General features: G+C 45.3%; 3 protein-coding genes across 3 annotated transcripts; all 3 read right to left on the bottom strand.

The window, feature by feature from the left end:
- Positions 1-688: 688 nt before the first annotated feature.
- On the bottom strand, positions 689-3,142 carry LOC103072139 (protocadherin gamma-B6). The gene has a single exon (XM_007460467.1). It carries the CDS (start codon positions 3,140-3,142, stop codon positions 689-691), a length of 2,454 nt encoding a protein of 817 aa, XP_007460529.1.
- Positions 3,143-5,013: 1,871 nt separating this feature from the next.
- Positions 5,014-17,386, bottom strand: PCDHGA8 (protocadherin gamma subfamily A, 8). Its single transcript, XM_007460473.1, has 3 exons — positions 15,985-17,386; positions 5,529-6,550; positions 5,014-5,028 (listed from the first exon to the last, which is right to left on the bottom strand). Exons 1-3 carry the CDS (start codon positions 17,384-17,386, stop codon positions 5,014-5,016), a joined length of 2,439 nt encoding a protein of 812 aa, XP_007460535.1.
- Positions 9,957-12,557, bottom strand: LOC103071853 (protocadherin gamma-B5). The gene is given in 2 exon segments (XM_007472145.1): positions 9,957-10,071; positions 10,074-12,557. Coding segments are annotated over 2 exon segments (2,466 nt in total). The 5' UTR covers positions 12,477-12,557; the 3' UTR covers positions 9,957-10,008.
- Positions 17,387-18,558: the final 1,172 nt, after the last annotated feature.

The following is an 18,558-nucleotide window of genomic DNA, read 5'->3' as shown; positions in this document are numbered from 1 at the left end:
GGAAAGAGTACAATTTGAGCACCAAGAAAAGTAAAAGGAAAGCCAGAAGGACCAAAACTTGAAGAGAAAAATTCCTCTAGGGTAGTTAGTATTAAGATTTGGGGCCCATAGAAATTCCTGGCAATGGAATCAAAGTGTTGACTCCTCTACCAAGAAAAATGCATACATCGGTAACTTTACATGCAATTTCAGGAATTCATGGATCCGCTCACCATGCCCCCTCAAGTGCTTACAGTTTTAAAAATTGTTAAAATAAATGAAGATACCCAAATGCACATACAAGATCATTTGCACTACATGTTTCTTTGAAATGAGCACCTGCTTGGATATTTAATTAGTAGCTAGTATTATTAAACTTTAAAAAAGACATAAATAGGGTATGGAAATTTCAAATTAAATCTCAGCACATTTGAGTAGGTTATTTATTCATTTAAATTTATTTATTTATTTATTTATTTGGTAAGAAGCCAAGACCACAGCCTCTGTTTTGCTAATCTAAGCTTGACAAGATATCTCCAATTTAGTGACATTCTTTCTGAATTATAGAGCAATTTATGAACCACAAAAGTCTTGAAAATGTACTCAGCCAAAACTGAACATTGAGAAGACAAGACAGTGATTAGCTACGTATTTTCTAAATATGATTCTAGATGTAAGAGTGAAATAGTATGCCCCAAATATGAAAAAACTAGTAGAATGTTACAGAAGACAAAAAAATGAAACTCACCGGTGTTAGGGTCTCAGGATGTGAAGTCAAATCATTCCCACTCTGAAGTGGAATTAAGGACCCAGGAGAATCACCACAAACTATGTCTTGAGTGGAATGCAAAGGATCACTACATCTTAGAAAATTAAACTCTGTCTTTCCAGTATGGGCAACGCACAGATTGTAGGAATAAGGTAAAGTTCCTTCACTATAGTTGGGGGGAACCACGGGTCCAGACTTGACACAGACACCAGGCTGAAAGCAGCGCCAGACAGAGGGGCGGGAAGAGCAACGAAGGTGTAGGGCAATGGCCAGAATCACCGCGAGGAGGAAGAGCACTGAGATCAAGGCCAAGGCCACCACCAGGTAAAACCGCAGCTCAGCCTGGGGGTCAGTTGGCTCAGGGTGGTCACTGAGGTCCGGCAGCGCCTCCTGCAGGCTGTCCGCGAAAACCAGGAGCAGCGTGGCGGTGGCCGAGAGGGGCGGCTGGCCCCCGTCGCGCACAGCAACCAGCAGGTGCTGGCGGGCCGCGTCCCTGTCGCCCAGGGCCCGCGCAGTGCGCACCTCGCCCGTGCGCAGCCCCACGCTGAACAGTCCGGGCTCGCTGGCCTGCAGCACGTGGTAGGACAGCCAGGCGTTGTGTCCAGAGTCGGCGTCCACCGCCACCACCTTGGTGACCAGGTAGCCGGGCTGCGCGCCGCGCGGCACCATGTCGAAGAGCGCCGAGCCGTCGGGCCCCAGCGCCGGGTACAGCACCCTGGGCGCGTTGTCGTTGCGGTCGCCCACCAGCACGCGCAGGCTCACGTTGGCGCTGAGCGCGGGCGAGCCGTGGTCGCGGGCCTGCAGCGTCAGCTCGAAGGCGCGCAGCTGCTCGTGGTCGAAGGCGCGCTGCGCGAACACCACGCCGCTCCGTGCGCTCACGGACACGTAGGACGACAGCGCGCGCGGCTCCAGGTCGCTGGCCACGATGGAGTAGGAGACTTGACCGTTGGGCCCCAAGTCTGGATCTGAAGCGCTAACTTGGGCGATGGAGGTGCCGGGCGGGTTGTTTTCTGCCACGTGGACCACGTAGAAGGCTTGGTGGAAAACCGGAGCATTGTCGTTGATGTCCGTGATGTGCAGAGTGATGGTAGTGCTGCTGGAGAGGGGCGGCTTGCCCCTGTCAGTGGCTGTGATGGTGACGCTGTATTCCAGAGTCTGCTCTCGGTCTAGGGCCCCATCTGTCACCAGCTTGTAGTAATTATTAGAAGAATAAATCTTGAAAGGAACATCTCTTCCTATATGACAGGTGACTTCTCCATTTCCTCCGGAATCCCGGTCCCGTGTTTTGAAGAGGGCAACAACCATTCCTGGAAGAGAACCCTCCAAAATCTCATCAGAGAGAGAAGTGATGATTATTTCTGGACTGTTGTCGTTTTCATCTAGGATATCTATGATTACTTTACATTGGGTAGAGAGACCACCTCCGTCCTTTGCTTCCACTTCCATGGTGTATCTTTCTATATCCTCAAAATCCAATGACTGGTTATTCTTAATCATGCCTGTGTTCTCATCCAGTGAGAACATGTGCCTTGTACTCTGAGCAGTGCTCCTGAAGTGGTAGTGTATTTCAGCATTGGGCCCCTCATCCTGGTCAGTGGCTGTCACCAGCAACACGGAGGACCCAGGGGGTAGATTTTCACTAATGCTGATTCTATATTCGTCTTTGCTGAACACCGGGGGGTTATCATTGGTGTCTTTGACAGAGATTTCTATCTGAGCGGTGGCACTTCTTGGCGGGCCCCCTCCGTCCAAGGCAGTCAATATCAAGCTATGGGACCGCTGCTTTTCCCGGTCTAGGGGTTTCTCCAAAGATAACTCTGGGTATTTGCTACCATCGGAATTAACTCGAACCATTAATGAGAAATAAGGGTTAGGACTTATCTGATAATCTTTAACTGAGTTCGTGTTTATATCAGGGTCAGTGGCAGGGTCAAGGGATATTCGTGTACCTGAAGATACAGATTCAAAAATTTCTAAATGTATTTCCTTTTTATCGAATTGAGGAGCATGGTCATTAATATCCTCAACAGCCACAATGATATGAAAAATATTTAAAGGATTTTCCACCACGGCCTCCAACTGCAGTTCACATCTTCTTCTCTCTTTACATATCTGCTCACGGTCTATTCGGTCCTTCACAAGTAAGTCCCCACTCTCCGCGTCTACCTTGAAAAGCAGCTTCTCCGCGCTAACTCGCAGCTTTCGAGCCGACACATCCAGGACACTGAGCCCTAGATCCTTGGCGAGATTCCCTACCACAGAGCCCTTGGCCAGCTCCTCGGGAATGGAGTAGCGGATCTGCTCGCAGAGCGCGGGGTAGAACAAAGGCAGCAGGAAGGGAAACAGTACCTGCCGCCGGCCGGCCGGACGTCTCTGCGTGCAGCTCCCTCCCATTGCGCGCTCCAGTTCTCGCTGGGTCCCAGTCTTTCCGGAAAGCCAAAGAAAATGCAATCCAAGGCGTCACTGGAAGAGCTTTCGCCCCAGGACAGGCGGAGCTGGGAATCCGTTTGTGCTGGGCAGAGCCTGCCCGGCCAGGAGCCTGAGTGCGTGAGCAGGTTTCCCTCTCTCTGTGTTGGTGGCTGCGCAGGAAATGCCAGGCTGGAGGCTGGGGAATCCCGAGCGTCAGCGCTTGCCCTGCACTGGCCGACAGCGGCGCCCAGAGGCCTCATGTGGAACCGCAGTCTAACATTTTCGTCTCGAATACAATTTCTCTCCAGAATGTGTATGTATATATATATATATACACATATATACATATATATAGTTATGTAATTATATATATGTATAGTTATGTAATTGCCCCAAATTTCAGTTTTAACAGCGTATATGGCAGATGTCTGCATACTTAGTTTTTCAAGAAATTTACTGTGTAAAATTTCAAGCTTATACAAAAGTAGGGAGCATTATTACTGAACCTTCATATACCCATCACCCAACTACAACGATGATCAACACAAGGTCATCTTTTTTTACTATTTATTTCATTCCCTTATTATATTGAAGCAAATCCAAGATATTTTAATAACTCTTCTTTAAAGACAAGATACGAAGATGAGGAAGAATTTTATCCTTAAGCCTATTATACTATATAATCTGTTACCGATGCAAAGGTCCTGCCTCATTTAAGAAAACTGGAACTCAGCATTTTCCAGTCTGCCCAGTCATCGATCCAAAGAGCCTTGTTTTTAAAGGCAAGTGACATTTTTATGGCAGAGACTAGTAGTTACCTACCATGACATACAAGCCTTCGTCAATATCTGTTATTACATTTTTCCAAATTAACCATATTTTAATATTTATGTATACTAAGTACTAAAGGTTACTCCCCAAGACAGAAACTTTAAGTGACAGTTTTCCTACTGCATGGTTAAAAATATGACCTTGAAGGATGCTTTACTTTTTTCCTACTAGCTTAGGAATAAAGAGTATTTGAAATAATTATAATGTGTGTATGTCATAATGGATTTCCAGACATGTTAGCCCTCATATTCAGCATGTTCAGAATAGAACTTTGAGTCAATTTCAAAGCTTAGTTTCAAAGTCTCCTACAATGCCATTTATTACTTGAAATAACATTGTGTTAAACTCACATTACAGGGCTTCCCTGGCGGCGCAGTGGTTGAGAGTCTGCCTGCCGATGCAGGGGACACGGGTTTGTACCCCGGTCCGGGAAGATCCCACATGCCGCGGAGTGGCTGGGCCCGTGGGCCATGGCCGCTGAGCCTGCACATCTGGAGCCTGTGCTCCACAATGGGAGAGGCCACAACAGTGAGAGGCCCGCATACCGCAAAAAAAAAAAAAAATCACATTACATAATACATTATTCTTTTCCTTATGTCTAAAAGCCAGTAAAATATTCTTAGAATCTCCATAGCAGTTCCTGAGAATATTTTCCTAAGTCATCTCCCATAACCAGATTTATTTCTAGCCTCAAAAGTTGGAGGACTGAGCCATAAAAAACAGTTGAAGAATAATTTTTATTTCCTATGTTTTGTCTTCTCACAGGGTCCAGTCTAAGAAACCCCTCTTCAGCAAGCATAAACTATAGGAGGTTTCAAATTATTAATAATCTGATATTATAATGTTAGGAAATCAACAGCTCTGAGGATGAGAATAAATGATGTTAAAATTTTTCACTATTAAAAGAATAAAGCATCCTTTTCTAGGATTTGGAAATGGATGATATTTGAAGTTTGAATTATCCTCCGAAATGATCTTTAGATGCAAACAACCTCTACAAACATGTGAACGGAAACACGTCACCTCTAAGGGGTGTTGTCCTGTCACAGAAACAGAAAAGAAGTACTGAGTCTGGGCTTTCAGTTGTTTTTACAAGAAGAATGCATTTCTTATTAATTTACCCTTACAAAAATAGCATCGGCTGCAGAAATGTTTTTAGAGTGAGAATTTCACAATGGGGCCATTGGAGATAACAATAGTAACAAATTTCAGGAATGGAAACCAGTCCTAAGAATTAGTAGTGAACCGTGGTACTGAAGCAACTGAAGCAACCTCACCCAAAGAGCCATGCCCAATGCCTGATAATGAGAGCAGTCCCAAGAGGAAGGTTTCCACTGACCTTAGGTTAATCATTATGAGAAAGCAAAAATTATATCAACGATGTAACCAATAAATGCCTCCTATATATGTTAGAGCAAAAATTAGGCCCAGTGAAAATTTAAACGTATGGTGAGAAATATGTTAATATCAACTTATCCTAAAGTGCAAACACTTAAATAGAGAACCAATTTTTTTTAAGTAAAGGAAAAATTGAACTCACTGGAACCAAAGGGGTGTCTTCTATAGGAAACCTGGAATCATCTGAAGCGCACAAAGGCTCGCTTTTCTCACAGCTCTCCTGGCTGATGAGCGTGTCCGCGTAGTTGGGCTGAGGGAAGATCATGTGACTCCTCCTCGAGTCAGCTGTGAGCGAGACCTCGTGGGAATACGTCTGCAGGAAAGCCCGCACCCCATCCACGCCCACAAAGTGAGACGTGGGCACACCTGCTAACCCGCCTCCTGAAGGCTGGAGCAGGCGCGACGTGTGCCAGCGCCTCAGCCTGAGCGCCAGCAGCACAATGACAAAGGCGAGGAAGACACAGGAGACCGCAGCCACCGCCACCACCAGGTAGAGAGTGAGGCCTGAGTCGTCAGGGCTGGCGGGAGACTCAAGGCTCCCTAGTTCAGCGAGGACGTCGGGGATGCTGTCAGCCACAGCCACGGTGAGCGAAACGGTGGCAGAGAGAGGGGGCTGGCCGTGGTCCTGGACCACCACCACCAGGCTCTGCTTGAGCGCGTCTCTGTCCAGCAGGGCCCTCACTGTGCGCACCTCGCCCGTGTGCAGCCCCACCGCGAAGAGACCTGGATCGCTGGCCTTGAGCAGGCGGTAGGACAGCCAGGCGTTCTGGCCTGAGTCTCTGTCCACAGCCACCACCTTGGTCACCAGGTATCCGGGCTCTGCAGAGCGGGGTGCCAGCTCCACACCCGTGGAGCCATCGGTGGGAAGCATGGGATAGAGGATTTCTGGCATATTGTCGTTCTGGTCCAGCACAAACAAGCTCAGTGACACGTTGCTGCTGAGAGGTGGGTCCCCACTGTCGCTTGCCCTCACCTGCATTTGAAGATCGCGAAACTGCTCGTAGTCGAAGGAGCGCAGCGCGTATAGCACACCAGTGTTGGAGTTGATGGAGACATAGGAGGAGAGAGGAGTCCCTTGGATGGTGTCTTCGGCTAAGGAGTAAACAACCCGAGCGTTCTCATTGCTGTCGGGGTCGTGGGCTGTCACCGAGAAGATGGAGGTGCCTCTAAGGTTGTTCTCAGGGAGATAGACTGAATAGGAGGTTTGAGAGAAGGAGGGTGGATTGTCGTTGACGTCGGCCACGTGTAGGGTGATGTGAATTTCCATGGACAGGGATGGTGTTCCTCTGTCTGTTGCAGTCACTGTGATGTTATATTCAGAGGTTTCTTCTCGGTCAAGACTTCGGACTGTCAACAATCTATAATAATCTTCTACTGACTTTTCTAATTGAAAAGGTAGAATCTCCTTGATGGAACAAACAACTTGGCCATTCTTCCCAGAGTCTTGGTCATGTGCATTGAAAAGAACAATTACTGTTCCTTGGGGAGCGTCTTCCCTCACTGGACTAAATAAAGATGTAATGGTCACTTCGGGTCTATTGTCATTGACATCTTCCACTGAAATGAGCACTTTGGTCCCATCCTTCAATGCCCCACCATCTTCAGCCTGTATTTCCATGTCATAAAATGCACATTCTTCATAATCTAAACTCTTTGCTGTTGATATTTCGCCAGTATTTTCATTAAGCTGGAATAACCGAGATTGTTTTTCACTAATTTTCCAGAATTTGTAAGCCACTTCTCCGTTGGTTCCCTCATCCGGGTCGCTGGCGCTTACAGTAAGCAGCCGGGTGCCCGGGGGCACGTTCTCTGGGACTTTCACTCGGTAAATCGGTTGAGCAAAAACCGGGGCATTGTCGTTTGTATCCAACACGGTCACTCGGATGTGCACTGTGCTGGAGCGACGCGGTTCGCCTCCATCGGAGGCGACGAGGACCAGACGGTGAGCAGCCTCCTCCTCGCGGTCCAGGGCGCGCTGCAGCACCAGCTCTGGGCTTATAGTTCCGTCGTCTCCAGTTTGCACGTCCAGGGAGAAGTGGTGATTGGGGCTGAGCTGATAGCTCTGCAGGGAATTCAAGCCCACATCGGGGTCAACAGCCCCTGGGAGTGGATAACGTGTTCCGGGCAAAGCAATTTCGTTAATTTTTACTTCCAGATTGTCGACCTGGAATTTCGGATTATTATCGTTGATATCAGTTACTTCTATTTCTATTCCGTGAAGCTGCACCCTGTCTTCAACCAGCACTTTAAAGTTCACCAGACACCGCGCGCTCTGAGCGCAGAGCTCCTCCCGGTCTATCCTGCCCGCGGTGACCAAGCTGCCGCTTCGCGGGTTCAGAGCAAAGAGCTGCGTCCTACCTCTGGAGACGATGCGGACTCCCCGCTCCGCCAGCTCGCGGAGCTCCAGCCCCAGGTCCTTGGAGATATTCCCCACGATATAGCCTTCTTCTGTCTCTTCAGGTACCGAGTAGCGGATCTGGCTAGCCCCGACCTCCCACAGCCTCCCCAGGAAAAGGCACAACAGGACCAGTCTTCTGTGGTGCAGGCGATTCGTTGGGGCGGCCATTGTTGCTTCACTAACGATTTTTTTCAGAATAATTTCTGTGAACTCTGATTCCTTAGGTTCTGTTTTCCCCCTGCAGATTATGGTGATCTTTTTCCTCAGGAGAAACCCGTAGTGCCCCAGGCTAAGAGGCTGAGTTATGCTGCAGCCCCGGAGTCGGTTTGTGGGATCCGAGCGGCTTTGTGTAGCTGCAGATCCTAATATCCAGACGGAGCACTGATTGAGCTTTTCTTAGAGTTGGTGAACAGCGGCGCTCAGAGTCCTAAGCCGTTACTACACCCACCCACTCAAGTACTGAGAGATATGCAATACTTCTGTTATAGATGACGGAAAAAGAAAACACTACTCTCTAACGATAATGATTTTAGATTTCTCTAATTGTGTAGTGCATTCATATTTCAAATTCAATTACCATTTGTGGATATTTTAGTTGGAAATGAAGTGGAATGAAATTTTATTAAATGTCACTTTGGTATCAAACAAACTTAACTCTTACTTTTGCTAGAATTTTGTTCTCTCTCTAGATATGTAAATTATTCAAATTTCCTTTTTTATAATGTTTCAAATACTTTCTATAGGTCATTATTTATTTTCTGAAGTAATTAGAATGTGCAATCCTCTTTGGAAATACATTCATATTTTTCTTAATTTTATATGTATGCTTATATATGTATAGTACATAATCATATTGAATGAATATATGGATTATTCACCTTGAAGCAATTTTATAAGGCTAATTCATTCTCATAGTGAAATTCCTGGAGTAAGGTCTCCTTAAGATTTTCTTCACAAAAATTTAATCAGGCAATGGTGCTAGATTTTATCACCTAATATTGCTAAACTTTAAATGGATTAGGTTTTTAAATTTTACATAGTTATGATTGTTAAACTTTTGTGCTATCACAATTTTTTTAATATTTAGTTTTCTGTGTGAATTCATAGTGCATGCACAGCCTATGGCATCTGGAAGATTCAGATGAACATACATTGAAAAGTAAGTTTCCATTTCAATTCTTCCATCAAGAAATTATGCAATTTTAATTTAATTATAAGCCTCTATTATAAGGGTCATCTAAACTTATGTAATAATTTGGGGAAAAGAACACAAGATGTAGAATGAATTATTACCACAAAAAGTAAAAAGTAAGTACCACAATAAGAAATTTCTTTCAGCAATTTGTAGAGAAACTATTTACTGAAGCAGTTCCTAGCAAAAAGACTGATACTTATGTAACGGCATCTTTGTATGTGCTTGAAATTAGTAGGTTTTGCCTTTAAAATGGAAAATTCAGAATTCTCCTTCCCTCCCACAGTTAGAAGAAGGATGAGAAAACCTTCAGTCACTAATGTTTAGGGCTCCAAGTAATAAAACAAATCCAGTGAACTTCCCCCCTTTCTTCTTCAAAAAATATAGGTTGGGAATGACAGCACGTTATGGAGGCAATAACATTTCCTTTTCTTTTACCGAGTATCTCCTTCTGTTAACTATAAAGAAGAAGAGAATTTTGTATTCAAGAAAACTTGAAGGAACTTAGATAATGACTTCGACTTTCTGATGAATTCACTGAGTCGTTCTCTACACACACACACATCACACAGTAATTTTTCTTAAAATTTAAGGACTTCAAAGACTCATAAATAGGTAGACTTAAGGAACTAGACATGAGGAATAAATATAAGAAAGGGGTGGAAACTGTACCAATGAAATCAGTGAAAGAAGATACCTGGTAGTACTCTTTTTGCTTTAAAGAATGAATTGATTGCCTACTTTAAATGTGATGTTTACTTATATAATAAACATTAAAATATGTTAAATAAAGAATGAGAAAAATCAATGGGTAAATTTCATTAGCTTAGAAAAAAGATAAGAAATCGGCAAAAGACTTTTGCGGCGAAGCAAAGAGCATACTCTCTCTTCTTTGTAACTCCGAACTGAGTAACATAACTCTATTTTATGTCACTTGCTTACCCAAATTACCATTCCCCATGATGATTGGATATACAGCTTTCTGATGAGCTATAATATTCCTAACACAACTACAAGATTAAAAATATATTTTCATATGAATAAACAAAATTGTGAAGATGATGAAAAGGAGTAGACACTTAAATGGAACTCACCGCTGTTAGAGTTTCAGGATGGGAGGTTGACTCACTGGAATTACAAAGTGGAAATAAGGCCCCAGATGAATCACCACAAAGTATGTCTTGTCCTGAACTCAACTGCTCATTACATTTTAGAAAGTTATACTCTGTCTTTCCAGTATGGGCAACGCACAGATTGTAGGAATAAGGTAAAGTTCCTTCACTGTAGTTGGGGGGAACCACGGGTCCAGACTTGACACAGACACCAGGCTGAAAGCAGCCCCAGGCAGCTGGGCTGGAGGAGCGTCGAAGGTGTAGGGCGACCGCCAGAATCACTGCCAGGAGGAAGAGCACCGAGATCAAGGCCAAGGCCACCACCAGGTAAAACTGCAGCTCAGCTTGGGGGTCAGTGGGCTCAGAGTGGTCACTGAGGTCCGGCAGCGCCTCCTGCAGGCTGTCCGCGAAAACCAGGAGCAGCGTGGCGGTGGCCGAGAGGGGCGGCTGGCCCCCATCGCGCACAGCAACCAGCAGGCGCTGGCGGGCCGCGTCCCTGTCGCCCAGGGCCCGCGCCGTGCGCACCTCGCCCGTGCGCAGCCCCACGCTGAAGAGTCCGGGCTCGCTGGCCTGCAGCACGTGGTAGGACAGCCAGGCGTTGTGTCCAGAGTCGGCGTCCACCGCCACCACCTTGGTGACCAGGTAGCCGGGCTGCGCGGCGCGCGGCACCGTGTCGAAGAGCGCCGAGCCGTCGGGCCCCAGCGCCGGGTACAGCACCCTGGGCGCGTTGTCGTTGCGGTCGCCCACCAGCACGCGCAGGCTCACGTTGGCGCTGAGCGCGGGCGAGCCGTGGTCGCGGGCCTGCAGCGTCAGCTCGAAGGCGCGCAGCTGCTCGTGGTCGAAGGCGCGCTGCGCGAACACCACGCCGCTCTGCGCGCTCACGGACACGTAGGACGACAGCGCGCGCGGCTCCAGGTCGCTGGCCACGATGGAGTAGGAGACTTGGCCGTTGGGCCCCAAGTCTGGATCTGAAGCGCTAACTTGGGCGATGGAGGCTCCAGGCGGGTTGTTCTCGGCCACGTGGACCACGTAGGAGGTCTGGTGGAAAACAGGAGCGTTGTCGTTAACGTCAGTAATATGCAAGGTGACACTTGTCCTGGTGGAAAGCGGCGGCTTGCCCTTGTCAGTGGCTGTGATGGTGACATTGTACTCCGGTGTCTGTTCTCGGTCCAGGGTCCCGTCTGTTACCAACTTGTATGAATTTTTGGACGAAGAGATTATCTGAAAAGGTACTTCACCCTCTAATCGGCAATTAACCTCTCCATTCTCCCCGGAATCTCTGTCATGTATTTTGATCAAAGCAATTAGCGTTCCCGGCACTGCGTTTTCCAGAATCATTTCGACTAGGGAATGGAACGTAACATCTGGCCTGTTGTCATTTTCATCTTGAATGTTAATTTCAACTGTACATTGTGCAACCAGTCCTCCGCCATCCCTCCCTTCCACCACGATAGAATATTCCTTGATTTCTTCAAAATCCAGTGTGTTTAGAGTTGTAATTTCCCCATTCTTTGAATTCAGACCGAAGACTTGCCCGGTCCTGTAGAAGGAATAAGTGATTTCTGAGTTGACGCCCTCGTCCTGGTCGGTGGCTGACACCTGCAACACAGTGGTGCCTGGGGGCACGTTTTCTCCAAGGCTGACTCGATATACGTCCTGGCTAAATACCGGGGGGTTATCATTGGCATCAGTGACCTGGATCCGGAGCTCAGTAGTGCCATTTAGGGGTGGATCTCCACGGTCTGAGGCCGTCAAGACTAAACGATGATAACCCTGTTGTTCCCGATCTAAGGGTTTCTCCAATACCAGTTCCGGGTATTTACTACCATCTTGTTTCTCCTTATTTATCAACGAGAAACTAGGGCTAAGAGAGAGTTTATAAGTCTGCAGAGAGTTCAAGCCAATATCTGCATCTTCCGCGACTTCTAATATAAATCGCGTGCCTGGCAGCGTAGACTCACTTATTTGTAGCTCAAAGGAATTTTGCATGAATTTTGGTGTGTGGTCATTAACATCCTCGATCTCCACACTCACGTGATAAAAGTTCAATGGATTTTCAGCAACAGCCTCAAATTCTAGAGCACAAGCCGGCTTCTTCCCGCATATCTGCTCCCGGTCTAGCCTGCTGCTAACAAGTAACTCCCCGCTCTCTGAGCTCACAGTGAAGTAAGGCTTCTCCGAACTGACCCGCAGTTTCCGAGTCGGTAACTCGTGGACACTGAGTCTCAGGTCCTTGGCGAGGTTCCCCACCACCGAGCCCTCTGGCATCTCCTCGGGAATCCTGTAGCGGATCTGCTCAGAGAGCGCCAGGCAGAACAAAGACAGCAGGAACGGAAAGAGCACTGGCCGCCTCTCAGCCCAGCCCCTCTCCCCAGCTCCGCTCCCCATCCCTCTTGCTCCCCTCAGCTTGCTCACCGGCTTGGAGACGCCGGATTACAAACAATCTCTGTGCCGCAGTAGTCCGGAGCTCCGAACAGCTTTATTCCGGCGTGGGGGGTCAGGCAGGGTTTCTTCTTCTCCAGAGGAGGAAGCGGTGGAAAGGCTAGCGAGTCTGAGATGGGAAAGTGCGCTGCGTCTGCGCGAGGAGGTCGCCAGCACCGAGCTCTCCACTTTGGCCAACAGCGGCGCCCAGAGTCCGCACTAGGAAACTGCAGCCCCCGCTGCTTAAGTTTAAACAGCTAAAATAATTATAACCGTGTGCCTAATTTAATATGCCATATTTTTATGTTAATATATTTAATACCTTAAATTATCAAGACTTCCTTAAGGTATCTTTTCTCTTGTTTCCAAATTATTAGAAATATCATGTTGGGCCTCTATACAAACTTATATATATTGGTCCATTTATTTCACCATTCTACAAACATACATTGAACTTTTGCTTTGTGCTAAGTACTGTCCTTGTCAGTGGCCATATAACAAAGAATAAGACACAGCTCTTGCCCGCAGAGAGTTTACTGTCTGCTAACTTCACGAATCGTTTCTGTTTATTAGCTATGATATATAAAAAAAATTTAAGCTTCTTTCACTGATTCCTATGTTTATCCCCAACACTTCTACATAGTCAATGCTATTTCATATCACATATATTAGAGAAATCAATACTGTTGAAAACTATTTTGTAAAACTGTGTAATTTTGTACCAATCCTCAAACATCTCCTCCTGATCATCTCAACACTCTCTTTACAAAATAATTTCTTTTTACTCTTCTATCTCAAGAAGTATTCATTCAAAAAAACTGTCTCTATGATGTAGCCAGGACATTATTTACTGTACCTCCTACTTCATATCTCAAAATTAACTGGCTTATGTCATGCCCAATATCTCATATAAATTCATCCTTAAAATGTATTGAAATGTTAGTCTATCCTTCAATACCAAGTCACAAAGGGATATTCTAATAGAATGCATCAGCTTCTTATCTATGTACTTATATTATACTAAAGTAAGGGCTTCAGAATTGGAGGAATTGAGCTCATGGTAAATGTATTTACATAAATTCACTGAATGTAGTGACACCTGTTCTAATTATTTTACTCCATTTGTTTAAAAAATTGGTTTGCAATTAGTGAATGCTTTGAGCAAGAGTATTGGGGCAACTTTCCACACACTTTTTAAATTTGCAAAGTGTCAACAAAATAGTTGTCTCCTCAAGTGACTGTACACACAAACACTACAGAAAATATGAAGTTAACTCCTACCCATTGTATACGCAAAATTGGAGGGAACATAGCACAATCCCTGGGAAATGTCCTTTTAATTACTAACGAATAATTCATTGTGATTTCCACTCTCATCTGATGACAAATCAGAGGATAGTTTTATTTAAATGCTATAACAAGGGATACGGAAGTCATATAGTCCAGATGGAATCATTTTTAATTGAATTTTAATCATTTTTAATTGAATCATTTTTGATTGGCTTGTTTAGAATTTGTGTACATGTAACTTCTGTTCTTAAAACCAACGCTCTCGAACTCTAACCATGAGAACACAGCACATTTCCCATGGCTGTACAATCAAAACAGCTCATTGGAATTCTAATGAAATGTGTTCTTCTGTATTTTACAAAGGTCGTTTTCAACAATTTAAAATGACGTGTTATTGCAAATTTGATGGGGGCAGGGGGCAATGGCCATTTTAGGCTTTAGATTCTATGTCTCCATTGGTATGAGTCCTGGGTGACCACTGACACACAAAAACAGTGGTGTGTGTGTTAGGGACCAGTCTCATCTACCACCACCCTTTAAAATATGTTTGTTTTGAAATATAAGAAGTATTAAAGCTTTGAACGGTAGTGATCCAGATGCAGGGCTCAGAAAAGAGGTTTAAAATGAAGAAAATTTCAGGAGCCTAGTTTTAGTTTTAGCAAAGAATTCTTAGGATTCTTTGCAATCCTAAGAATCCTAAAAATTCTGAGATGTATTTTACTTTTACTAAGCTAATACAAGGGTTTAGAAGCCTCAATAATGTTTTGTAAGTTCTAATTTATATGTATACATATATATGTGTGTATACACACACACACACACACACACACACATATTCCTATATATAAAACGAACTGACCATATGTGATTGGGTAACTATTTCTTAAGTGAATAAGTGATAATTGTGGTAAAATATGGAAGGCTTTAAGAGGTCAAGAGTTCATATTTTAAAAATCTTGTCTAAGCCTTTGGAAAGCAGATAAAACAATTATGTTGATTAGAACTCAATTTTATGGTATCACTAACACAAACCCAAAACTTTGTGGTACAGCTTAAAAATTATTTTTAAACTTTCTTCACAATGCATGTTTCAAAACACAACTTAAATGTATAAAAAATATAACTCCTCTAAGAAATAAATGTAAACAATGAACTGAACTCACCTGAACAGAATCAGCTTCATCCCTACATTCATGAAAATCTCTGGATGTTAACAAGGAATCATTTTTCTCACAGCTCTCCTGGCTGATGAGCGAGTCTGCATAATTGGGCTGCAGGAAGATCACGTGACTCCCCCGCGAATCAGAGGTAAGGGAGACCTCATGAGAATAGGTCTTCAGGAAAGCCTGTACTCCCTCCATGCCCACAAAGCCTGAGGCTGGCAGGCCTGCCAACCCGACGCCCGAAGCCTGGAGAAGACTCGACTTGTGCCACCGCCACAGTCTGAGTGCCAGCAGCACAATGACAAAGGCGAGGAAGATGCAGGAAACAACGGCCACTGCCACCACCAAGTATAGTGTGAGGTCTGAATCATCAGAGTTGGTGGGGGTCCTGATACTACCGAGGTCAGCAAGGACTTCTGGGATGCTGCTGGCCACTGCCACGGTGAGCGTGACGGTTGCAGAGAGAGGGGGCTGGCCATGGTCCTGGACCGTCACCACCAGGCTCTGCTTGAGCGCATCTCTGTCCAGCAGGGCCCGCGCTGTGCGCACCTCGCCCGTGTGCAGCCCCACCGCGAAGAGTCCCGGCTCGCTGGCCTTGAGCAGGCTGTAGGACAGCCAGGCGTTCTGGCCTGAGTCTCTGTCCACAGCCACCACCTTGGTCACCAGGTAGCCGGGCTCTGCCGAGCGGGGTGCCAGCTCCACGCCCGTGGAGCCATCGGTGGGAAGCATGGGGTACAGGATCTCTGGCACATTGTCGTTCTGGTCCAGGATGAACAGGCTCAGTGACACGTTGCTGCTGAGTGGAGGGTCCCCACTGTCACTGGCTGTCACCAGTAGCTGCAAGTCTTGGATCTGCTCATAGTCAAAGGAGCGCAGCGCATATAGGACGCCAGTGTCAGAGTTGATGGAGACATAAGACGAGAGAGGCGTCGCCATGATGGTGTCTTTGGTCACAGAGTAAGTGACCTGGGCGTTGTTGCCACTGTCAGGGTCATGGGCCGTCACAGAGAAGATGGAGGCACCTCTGGGGTTGTTCTCCGGGATATAGGCTGAGTAGGAGGCATGAGGGAAAATGGGTGGATTGTCGTTGGTGTCTGCCACGTGCAGGGCAATATGAATTTCAGTAGATAGAGGTGGGGTTCCTAGATCTGACGCCATCACTGTTATATTATACAAAGAGATCTTTTCTCGGTCCAAATATTCCCATATCACCAATCTATAATAATTATCTATTGATTTTTCTAATTGAAAAGGTAAGTTATCACGTGTGTAACAGACAACTTGACCATTCTCCCCAGAGTCTCGGTCATGCACATTCAAGAAGGCAATTACTGTCCCAGGAAGAGTATTTTCCAAGACTGGGCTAAACAAAGATGTAATGGTCACTTCGGGTCTATTATCATTGACATCTTCCACCGAAATGAGCACTTTGGTCCGTCCCAGAAGTGCCCCCACATCTTCAGCCTGTATTCCCATGTCATAAAATGCACATTCTTCATAATCTAAACTCTTTGCTGTTGATATTTCGCCAGTATTTTCATTAAGCTGGAATAACCGAGATTGTTTTTCACTAATTTTCCAGAATTTGTAAGCCACTTCTCCGTTGGTTCCCTCATCCGGGTCGCTGGCGCTTACAGTAAGCAGCCGGGTGCCCGGGGGCACGTTCTCTGGGACTTTCACTCGGTAAATCGGTTGAGCAAAAACCGGGGCATTGTCGTTTGTATCCAACACGGTCACTCGGATGTGCACTGTGCTGGAGCGACGCGGTTCGCCTCCATCGGAGGCGACGAGGACCAGACGGTGAGCAGCCTCCTCCTCGCGGTCCAGGGCGCGCTGCAGCACCAGCTCTGGGCTTATAGTTCCGTCGTCTCCAGTTTGCACGTCCAGGGAGAAGTGGTGATTGGGGCTGAGCTGATAGCTCTGCAGGGAATTCAAGCCCACATCGGGGTCAACAGCCCCTGGGAGTGGATAACGTGTTCCGGGCAAAGCAATTTCGTTAATTTTTACTTCCAGATTGTCGACCTGGAATTTCGGATTATTATCGTTGATATCAGTGATTTCTATTTCTATTCCCCAAAGTTTCCCTTTATCCTCAACCAGGATGTTAATATTTACAAGACACCGCGCGCTCTGAGCGCAGAGCTCCTCCCTGTCTATCCTGCCCGCGGTGACTAAGCTGCCGCTTCCCGGGTTCAAAGCAAAGAGCTGCATCCTACCTTTGGAGACGATGTGGACTCCGTGCTGCGCCAGCTCTTGTAACTCCAGCCCCAGGTCCTTGGAGATGTTCCCCACGAAGTATCCTTTGTCGCTCTCTTCAGGCACGGAGTAGTGGATCTGTCCTCTCCCGATCTCCCCTAGCGTGCCCAGGAGCGCGCACAGCAGTACCAGATCGCCGCGTCCTTGGTAATTCTTTGGAGTGGCCATTGTTCTTTCACTAAGGAATCCACTCATAATCTTCACTGGGCATATATGTCTTCTTTACCTTGTTGCTGCTTTGCAGATCATATTATGGAAAGCTGGAGTCTCCCAAATTTAGGGGTGGAATTTTGCTGCAGTCCTGCAGTTGGTTTGTGAGATCTGTGGGTCTTTGTGAGGTGGGAGCCCAGAGTATCCGGACGGTTTTTGGTTACATTTATCTCCAAGTAGGTGAACAGCGGCGCTTAGAGTCCTAGGCAGTTACTGCACTCAGATTTGTAATATTGTATGCTAGATTACTTAGGAAAAAGTTACTACTTGCTGTTTATAGTTTGGAATAATTTATCTCTGAATTCATATTTTAAAAGTAATTGCCAAGAAGTGTGGCATGAAGTAGGGTTAAAGTCTTACAAAGTATTATTAAATGATCAGATTTTGGGGTTAGTGTCATATTAAATTACTCAAATTTCTGGAATATATTTACTCTTTTAAAAATAAAAGTTTATTTCTTATTATGCTCTAAGTTTTATTGTTAATATCTTCAATATCTATTATCAAATAAGGGCTACAGTTATCACTGGAAATTAATTCATTTTAGACTAAAATACAACTATTGGAGATAACTGACCCAGAAGTTGTTTTATTTGGTTTAAAACAATTAATATTTATACTAAGCTTCCTGTAGAGTTGCTGCCTTTTAATATTTTAAAATGGCATTTTAATTACACATTAATAATAATGTTTTCAAATTAATATTGTGATGTTTTACTAGGATATGTGCTTTTACTTTGAAGTTTTATCAGAGATTATTTAAATTTTATATATTTTCTATTTGAATAGAAAATACTTGAAAGATACAAATGAATATACAATGAAAAGCAAATTTCCATCCTATTCTTCTGCCAGTGAGAGATGATTACATTTTAAAACCGACTTAGTTAACTTTTAAAGGTATACATATAATCTAAAGGTAATTTTACCTTAACTAGCACTTTGATCAAAAGAACCACAAAGTTATCACTAAGGAGTCAAAAAGTGCCAGTGCAAGAATAAATGTCTCTTTTCTTCAGCAGTTTGTACAGTGGCCATTAACTGAAGCCGTTGCTAAGGGAAATCTAGCAAAGGCCCCATACAATGTATTATCATCTTGTGTATGTACTTGTATGCACATAAGACTGTCA

Source organism: Lipotes vexillifer, unplaced genomic scaffold, assembly GCF_000442215.2.
Source record: "Lipotes vexillifer unplaced genomic scaffold, Lipotes_vexillifer_v1.1 scaffold1860, whole genome shotgun sequence".
Classification (NCBI taxonomy): domain Eukaryota; kingdom Metazoa; phylum Chordata; class Mammalia; order Artiodactyla; family Lipotidae; genus Lipotes; species Lipotes vexillifer.
This window is presented reverse-complemented; position numbering and strand designations above follow the sequence as displayed.

Excerpts from the sequence above, each read along its gene's own strand:
- PCDHGA8 (XM_007460473.1), bottom strand. The coding sequence starts at position 17,386 with ATGGCCACTCCAAAGAATTACCAAGGACGCGGCGATCTGGTACTGCTG. Across the intron at positions 6,551-15,984 it reads CCCGGAGAACAACCCCAGAG|GCACCTCCATCTTCTCGGTG; the intron begins GTGCCTCCATCT and ends ACAACCTTAGAG.
- LOC103072139 (XM_007460467.1), bottom strand. The coding sequence starts at position 3,142 with ATGGGAGGGAGCTGCACGCAGAGACGTCCGGCCGGCCGGCGGCAGGTA.